Source organism: Triticum aestivum, chromosome 3D (assembly GCF_018294505.1).
Source record: "Triticum aestivum cultivar Chinese Spring chromosome 3D, IWGSC CS RefSeq v2.1, whole genome shotgun sequence".
In the NCBI taxonomy this organism is placed as follows: Eukaryota; Viridiplantae; Streptophyta; class Magnoliopsida; order Poales; family Poaceae; genus Triticum; species Triticum aestivum.
Window position 1 is genome coordinate 521,933,783 of NC_057802.1, and position 8,581 is coordinate 521,942,363.

General features: G+C 54.6%; 1 protein-coding gene across 3 annotated transcripts; it reads left to right on the forward strand.

Moving 5' to 3' along the window:
* Positions 1–3,969: 3,969 nt before the first annotated feature.
* On the forward strand, positions 3,970–8,219 carry LOC123080178 (protein terminal ear1 homolog). 3 transcript variants are annotated; one of them, XM_044503076.1, is made up of 6 exons: positions 3,974–5,010; positions 5,080–5,248; positions 5,327–5,860; positions 6,014–6,139; positions 7,243–7,384; positions 7,499–8,219. In XM_044503076.1, exons 1-6 carry the CDS (start codon positions 4,281–4,283, stop codon positions 7,847–7,849), a joined length of 2,052 nt encoding a protein of 683 aa, XP_044359011.1. In that variant the 5' UTR covers positions 3,974–4,280; the 3' UTR covers positions 7,850–8,219. The 3 variants fall into 3 exon arrangements, with proteins under 3 accessions (XP_044359010.1, XP_044359009.1, XP_044359011.1); XM_044503075.1 differs by having other exon boundaries at positions 3,970–5,248; positions 5,327–5,854; XM_044503074.1 differs by having other exon boundaries at positions 3,972–5,248.
* Positions 8,220–8,581: the final 362 nt, after the last annotated feature.

Below are 8,581 nucleotides of genomic sequence, written 5' to 3' on the forward strand. Positions count from 1 at the left end.
TCTGCAGGTATGCATGTCTCAGTATATAATTCTCAGCTTCGTGCTCATATTATTATACATGCATAAGCCCGATAGCCCCAAAACATACCTTGTGCCTCGTCGAGCCGCCTGTTAATAAGAGTGATGTCGTCATCCGCCACATCAAGTTTCTGCTTCAGATATGCAACTTCTGTAGCTTGGGCAGTCACCATGGACGTAACAGCATGTGTTCAAATTAATTAGGTTATTTCCTGGGCATATCTTTTTTGATCCTCTGATCGCCTCCCTTTGGACGCCAACTAGAGTCTCAGGGGCTATTGGTGCATTTTGCATGTAGAGAGCAATTGAAGATATTACATTGCATACCTCGAAGCCTCTTAGCAGGCCCGTGAAAGCTTCATTCAATCTGCTTCTCGCGGAAAGAATCCTCTCAACTACCATACCCATTAAGGTACGATGTTCCTCTGAGAGGAAGCATTTTGCAACATGTCCATCAAATTATCCGGCGCCTCCGGATTCCTGGAAGCGGCTGTAGGAGTACGAACTCCCTTCGAAGGGATATGTTTACTCGACCCTAGAGTCGTCTTCGGCTGTAAACCGGATAGTCCGGGGCCTTTATTGTTGGTCCCCGTAGGGGCTGCACATCCCAGACCCTGGACGACCGAAGTATCACCTTCGGGCGTTGTCTTCATTATCCCCCGCGCCACTTGTTGATCGGGAGAGATCCTCCGGGACGACACCTCGAATTCATCCGTCCTATTGGGCGAGAAGGCCTGTGGAGGCGTCTCGCTTTCCATCATCTCCGGAAGCGGATCCCCCGAGGAGGAGGACTGTTGAGGAAGACTGCGGGCCGGACTGCAAACATATATTTTAGATGTTACCCTTGTAACCTGAAAGGAACAAGATATGTTTGGAACACGCTTGTTCACTTACGATTCGGCCAAAGGCTTGTCCTTACGGAGGGACTGCGCGACAACGTCGTCTTCCGAACCCGAACCGCCCGACAGGGACCTCTTCCCTCGCTTGGGAGCCTCCACCTCCAAATCTTCGGAGGCGGTCATTTTCTTCCCATGGGGAGAAGGGATATCAACTTCTCCTTCCCCTTCGTCTTTTCAAGAGGGAGTTCTAGTCTCCCTGGACATAGCGTTTGGTGTACGTTTAGAGTGGAGGCCACCTTTGGCCTTTTTGCTCTCCTCCTTGTCCTCCTTCGCCGGCACTTGATACGGCGCCAGAGCCAGCATCCTTGTTAAACACAGGATCAGCTAAGTCTTCGGGAAGAGGGGCCGAGCACCTAATTCGTTCCGCCTTCTTTATCCAGCCCTGGTCGAAGATAGGTTTCTCAGTATATTGTCACGGGATAATCAACTAAGCTGTGTTCAGGAGTCGAGTGCTTACCGAGGTATCCGGATGGTTGCAGTCGAGGCCGATGTCCTCGGTTGTATCCGACCACTGCTTTGGGGTCCCGAAGAATAACTTCCACATTCCTCTGTGCGTCGTTCCAAAGAAGTGCCGAAGGGTCCGTGGTCCTTCCGAATTGAACTCCCACATGCGGAGGGGCCGTCGCTGGCACGGCAGGACCCGGCGGACTAGCATTACCTGGATTACGTTGATGAGATCGGTCTCCTTTTCAAGGAGGCTCCAGATACGGCTTTGTAGCGTCTGCACTTCGTCAATTGATCCCCAGTCCAGCCCCTTATTAATCCATGATGTGAGTCGTAATGGAGGGCCAGATCGGAACGCAGGTGTAGCTGCCCACTTGGTACCACGGGGTTCAGTGATGTAAAACCACTCCCTCTGCCATAGGTTGGAAGTTTCCGTGAAGGAGCCTTTTGGCCAAAGGGTATTGGTGAGCTTGCTCACCATAGCACCTCCACACTCCACTTGCTCCCCGTCGACTACCTTCGGCTTCACATTAAATGTCTTAGCCATAAGCCGAAGTGTGGGGGAATGCGGAGAAAGGCCTCGCACATGACAATGAACGCCGAGATGTGAAGAAAGGAGTCCGGAGTTAGATCATGAAAATCTAGCCCATAATAGAACATGAGGACACGAACGAAGGGGTGGAGAGCGAACCCTAGCCCCCAGCGGAAGTGGGAGATGAATATGACCCTCTCGCTGGATCTGGGTGTGGGAATAACCTGCCCCTTGGCAGGGAGCCTGTGGAGGATTTCCGCGGTCAGGTACCTTGCCGCCCGTAGCTTCGCGATATCCTCCTCTATGACAGAGGAGGCCACCCACCGGCCTTGAGGGCTGGAACCGGACATGACTAGGAGGCTTGGAGCAATTAAGTTGAAACCTGGGTGTTGGAACTCGAGGTTGGAAAGGTTGAGGAAGAGGTAGGCGTAGACGAGAAAGACGGGTCTGTGCCCCTTTATAAAGACGATGAATATCAAACGCCTCCTCATGGGCCTTAAAACTTGCCTATTTCTAAGGAATCGTGCCAACGGAGCGGTTGGATTACCCACGCCCGTATTGATGAAAATCCCGCGATAAGGGGACACGATCTCTGCTTCGACAAGACGTGCCAATAAAACCGCATCTTGAAACGTGGAGCGGGAGGCTAAAAAACGGTTTGAAATAATGACCGGGCAGGGACGTGATGTCACGCTACAGAAGTTGTCAACGGATTGGACTCATGGAATATTATACTCTCTGCGGTTGTGTGTGATACTTGTTTTGCAGAGCCGGACACGTTTTCTGTGTTCGAAGGTTGTTTTCGAGTATTCGAAGGAGGAACCCGCCTTGCAATGCCGAAGACAATCTGCGCGCCGGACACATCGTCATTGAAGCCTGGTTCAGGGGCTACTGAGGGGGTCCTGGATTAAGGGGTCCTCGGGCGTCCGGCCTATATGACATGGGCCGGACTGATGGGCTATGAAGATACAAGACAGAAGACTTCTTCATGTGTCCGGATGGGACTCTCCTTTGCGTGGATGGCAAGCTTGGCGTTCGGATATGAAGATTCCTTTCTCTGTAACCGACTTTGTACAACCCTAGTCCCCTCCGGTGTCTATATAAACCGGAGGGTTTAGTCCGTAGAGGCGATCACAATCATACAGGCTAGACTTCTAGGGTTTTAGCCATTACGATCTCGTGGTAGATCAACTCTTGTAATCCTCATATTCATCAAGATCAATCAAGTAGGAAGTAGGGTGTTACCTCCATCCAGAGGGCCCAAACCTGGGTAAACATCGTGTCCCTTGTCTCCTGTTACCGTCGACCTTAGACACACAGTTTGGGACCCCATACCCGAGATCCGCCGGTTTTGACACCGACAGCAGGCGCCGCCCAAGCCCGTGTCGCTGCCAAAGTCCGTTGTCGTAGGCATTCCCAGTGCCGAGCCACCAGCGCCGCCCGCGCAGTGCGCTTTGCTCCAGAGCGCCGGTCGCGCCACGCGCCTTCATTCCTGTCCGCGCGCCTCCGTGTACCCATGGTGAGTTGCGTTGTTCGAGGTCTTCGAGGAACTAGTTGTAATCTAGCTTTTGATTTTAGGGGGTTGTGCTATTTTGTAGGGACCTTGTCGTAAATTCAACTAGTGAATAGTGGGCTCTCCATCTCATCGGAATAATTTCAACGGGATCTGTTTCGCCTGATGCCATGCGGTACCACAAAATTCATTTTAGGCAAGCCGTATACTGTTTTTGCAAGATGCGTTTTTGCGGTATAACCTAGAGTTGTTCAAACTTACAATATTGAGAGTCTTTTACATTTTCCCCTAAAACAGGGATTGATCTTTACAGCAGAGAGATTCTTACAGTACAGTGAACTTATCTAAGCAGTGGCAGCAGCTAGAAGATCCGTGCAACATGACACAAGAGCTGTAACAAACTCTGGGAATCATCCATGTCCCCGAAAGATGAACACGTTCTGGCGTCACAGAAGATCCGAGCCAACAGGGCCGGCCAGCCGCACAACACAACACCCCGCAGCGGGCGCAGGAGGCAGCGCTTCTTCCTCCCGAGACCAGCCGCTCTCCCTCCCTCCCTCCCCCTTGTTCCTGTAGACTTCCAAATAAAAGCCCACCTGCGTTCTTTTCCCGCGACCATTTCCATAAAAAGAGCTCCCCGCCCCTCTCTCTCCTCCTCCCCCCAGCCCCAGGTACACTCCTCCGCCCAACCCAGTCCACCGCTAAGCAAGAAGAGCCAGGCGGGCGAGGGGGAGAGAGGAGGGACCGCTCAAGTACAATTCTAGCCTAGTTTCTTGATCGCGGTTTGCAGCCACGAGCGAGAATCAATCCCAAGAATGTTCTAGATCTTCCGCCTAGCGCCGCTGCCGCTGCTCCAATTCGGCCTGCACGTGCCATGGACGGGGTGGGAGGAGGCGGTGCTGGCATGGCCGGCATGCCCGGCATGCCGGGAGCGCCTCAAAACATTCTGGACGCCGGTGCTCAGGAGTACTACCCTAGTGCTGGCGCGTCCTACCCGCCCCCGCCCTTCCTGTCGCTCCCGCACCAGCTCTACTGCCCGCCGCCGCTCCCGGTCATGCCGCCGCCGATGGCCATGCCCATGCCCATGCCCATGCCCATGCCACAGCCGCAGACCGTCGCGATTCCGCCGCAGATTGGGCTCCCCGTGCCGACGGCGGTCGACGGTCCGGCGAGCCGCGCGGTCGTGCTCAGCCTGCTGCCGCCGCACACGCCGGAGTTCGAGGTGGCGCGCGCGATGGCGCCCTTTGGCGACGTGCGCACGGTGGACGCGCCGGCGCTGGCGTCCGAGGGCGTGGCCACCGTGCATTTCTTCGACCTCCGCTCCGCCGAGAACGCCGTCACCGCGGTGCGCGAGCAGCACATGCGGCAGCAGTGCCGCCTCAGTCAGCTGTACGCCGCCACGACCGCCTGGCCACCCCAGCCGCCGGCGTGGGACTGGCAGCAGGACGACTGCCGGGGCCTCGTCCTCGGCCAGGCCGTGTGGGCTCACTTCGCCGCTGCCTCCACCCTCCCCGACGACGGCGCCAACCGCGGCTCCCTCGTCGTGCTCAATTCCCTCCCGGACGTCTCCCTCTCGGAGCTCCGCCAGGCCTTCCAAGCCTACGGTACGCACCCCCCACCGAACCCTTCTCGCCACAATTCTCCTCTAATGCCCGACTGGTGTTTGTTTGCAGGTCCCTTGAAGGATGTGAGGGAGTCCGCGCAGCGGCCGAACCACAAATTCGTGGAGTTCTTCGACACGCGCCACGCCGCCCGGGCGCTCGCAGAGCTCAACGGCCGGGACTTCTTCGGCCACCGCCTCATCCTCGAGTTCACGCGCCCTTCTATCCCCGGCGCACGCAGGTAATTCTTGCGCACCGCCTTGCCCCTCGCTTGCCCATCGATCCAGTACGTCGACTAAAATATGTGAATTGCACGCAGGCGCGGGTTCGTGTCGCCGCGACCCATCGTCCCGACGCCGCCCAGGCTGCAAGCGGCGTGGCGTCCCTTGCCGTCTCCGGCGAAACAGCCGTCGTCGTCGACCGGCACGGGCAAGGCGAGGGGAGAGGTGGTTACCACGAGCAGGTGCTCCTCCAAGTCTAACGCGGGCGATCGGTCCAAGGGTGGCACAACCCAAGAACGGAAGGGCAAGGGCAAGGGCGGGAAGAAAGCCACAATTGTCGTCGACACGACGTCGTCGTCTCCGGCTTCGGCTTCCGAGGCGGCGGCGACCGCGTCGGCGTCCGGCAAGCAGCAGCCGCAGAAAGGAGTCGTCCGCGTGGGGAGCTGGAGAGGCCCCAAGAGCTGGAGAGGCGGGTGGGAGACGCGCTTCGAGTTCAAACAGCCTGCCGCCGCCGCCGACAGCAACGCCACCACCGCCGCCGACAGCAACGCCACCACCGCCGCCGACACGGACACGCAAGAAGCGGAGACGAGGACCACCGTGATGATCAGGAACATACCGAACAAGTACAGGTCGTCGTGTCATCCTCCGCGTTTGCCGCAACAATGCTACTACTACTAGTACTATATTTCATGGGCGTATGCTATGCTACAATTGTGTGAAGGATTTGCCTAGCTCGTGCTCGGCCTTGTGTGCCTGACCTGGTGATCTCTTGTTCGTCGCAGCCAGAAGCTGCTGCTCAACATGCTGGACAACCACTGCATCGAGTACAACAAGAAGATCGACGCCGGCGAAGGCGGCGGCGAGCCCTTCTCCTCCTACGATTTCCTCTACCTCCCCATAGATTTCAAGTGAGTCCCACAACTATAAGCTGCTGCATTCATTCATATTTCATGGAGCCCAATCCCACGAACACACGCTCAATTCACAACTTAGAATAAAATTGTTCAACTCCCTCCGTTCCTAAATATAAGTCTTTGTAGAGATTCCACTATGGACTACATACGGAGCAAAATGGATGAATTTACACTCTAAAATGCATCTACATACATCCATATGTGGTTCATAACAACTGAGGTAGAAAAATGTGGAGGCTACAAAATTACAAAATTGGTAGAAACCAGGACAAGTTCTTGGCCATTAGCCGGCCGGCTGTTTGAGCTTGTGCGGGGTGGAGGGGGCCATCTTTTGGTACTACTACCACGCCCTGTACTGCCTGGTCTGCGCCAGCATTGTTGTGCCATGGTCTTATTAGCCCAAATGGAAAAGAAATTGGAGGTGGCACCGGATCCTTTTCGTTTTGATGCAATGAATTCTTTGGTTGCATGCATCGCCTGGCCCGGCTGATCGATCAGAAAGGGGCCTGTGTTCGCCTGTCTTTCTTTTCCCGCACATCTGCTGCCTCTCTAGGATCCTCCTCCCTCCATCCCTGCCAATTGCTTTTCTTGCTTTGCACAGCCCTCCCCTCCCTGCTGCATGCCATGCGCTTCCATATCAAGGCCAGCACGACATGGATAAAAGCAAACCTTTGGGTGAGAGAATCATGGAGTAGCGGTGAAAAGTTGCATCGGATGTAAAAGCGTTCATGTATTTTGTGGTGTTCAAAGTATGAAAATTCGTGTTGGCTAATTTCAAGCACACTTTCTTTCGTGTCTTGTTTGGCTGCCAACTTTCCGCTTGCACGAAGCAAAGGCTGGGAAAAGACCTGCCATCAGTGCCCAATGACAAGAGGAACTTTGGTGCGGTTCTGCCCAAAGCCAGCTTCACATCTATAGTAAAAAAAATCTACTGGTAGCTCCAAAAGCTTTTGACCTCTCCAACTAATCTAGGAGTATAAATAGTGTAGCGCTTGCTCGGCAGATTATTTATTCCAAGGTTTTGGTAGCACTAGCTATAAATTAATCACTGGTGTTCTATCTTCAAATGAACGTCTGAATTTTGTTGTGGCATGCAGCAACAAGTGCAACGTGGGGTACGGGTTCGTGAACCTCACGACGCCGGAGGCGGCCGTGCGGCTGTACAAGGCGTTCCACAAGCAGCCATGGGAGGTGTACAACTCGCGCAAGATCTGCCAAGTCACGTACGCGCGCGTGCAGGTACGTGCTCCCGTGTACCGCATCTGCATGCCAGGAATCTTGACAAGGTTCACCTATGCCACAGCAGTACTACGTAGCTCGCCGTGTTAATTAACCAATGAGCGTGATGCACAGGGCCTGGAGGCGCTCAAGGACCACTTCAAGAACTCCAAGTTCCCCTGCGACAGCGACGAGTACCTGCCCGTGGTTTTCTCGCCGCCGCGCGACGGCAGGCAGCTCACCGAGCCGGAGCTCCTCGTGCCGCGCTCGCCCATACCGTCGCCGTCCTCCCCGCGGAAGGGCCAGGCCGCGGGCGTGGACCCGCTGGCGCTGGAGCTCATGGCGCCGCCCTCGTCGTCCGGCGACGGCGCGTCCTCGACAATGTCCACCCACGCCGACGAGGACGTCCAAGGCGCGAGCGGCAGCAACGACGACGACGACGGTGGGCTCGGCGAGGAGCTACAGCGCCTGGGCTACACCGACTAGGTATAGGCACGCGGCGAGCCAGCCAGCTAGCCTAGCATTTGCTTCGAGAAGTGGCCGAGCAATGATGGTGGTTGCTGCCATGGCATATCTCTGGGGCGGATCTGCGAGTGAAGCGAAGGGTCACACAACATTTATGGCATGTGAATGGAGATTGAACGACGACAGGAGTGTGGGAGATGAAATGACTCGAGAAAAGAAGCGATTTGATGTGTGTGGTTTCGATGGAGAGAGGTATCATCATCATCGCCGTCGTCATTCATTCGTACTAGCTGGATGCATGCAGCAGGCGGAGTCGTGTTCTTGTGGTTTTTAGATTTGAAGTTTAAGTTTCTCTCTTTGAAACTTGGAGCTAGCTGGCTAGACTATTCTTCTTCATGCGTTCTTTCGTTCGTTACATTTATTACAAGTTTTATGTACTCCGAATTTCGACACCCTGTGATGGTAATGATAGGTTTGATCAGATCTCTCTCTCTCTCTCTCTCTCTCTCTCTCTCTCTCTCTCTCTCAGCTGAATTACCAACACTGGTTTCCATTTTGTTTACTTGGCCCTCATTTGCATTCATGTTCCCTTAATGTTTCAAGTCAGACCAAAGGAAAACATTCGTTGGATGATTTATAATCAATGAAATTTAGCAGTAGTTAGTAGTTCAATGGAGTATAAAGTCAAGCTCACTTGGACTTTGTCGAGCAGCAGGTCCTCAAATACTCACTGATGGGTCCTAAACCTCGAAG

What these genes read in the sequence shown, in the direction of transcription:
- LOC123080178 (XM_044503074.1), top strand. Translation starts at nt 4,281, where the DNA reads ATGGACGGGGTGGGAGGAGGCGGTGCTGGCATGGCCGGCATGCCCGGC. An exon ending in TCTATCCCCGGCGCACGCAG is followed by an intron (nt 5,249 to 5,326) that starts GTAATTCTTGCG and finishes AATTGCACGCAG; the next exon opens with GCGCGGGTTCGTGTCGCCGC. An exon ending in TCACGTACGCGCGCGTGCAG is followed by an intron (nt 7,385 to 7,498) that starts GTACGTGCTCCC and finishes CGTGATGCACAG; the next exon opens with GGCCTGGAGGCGCTCAAGGA.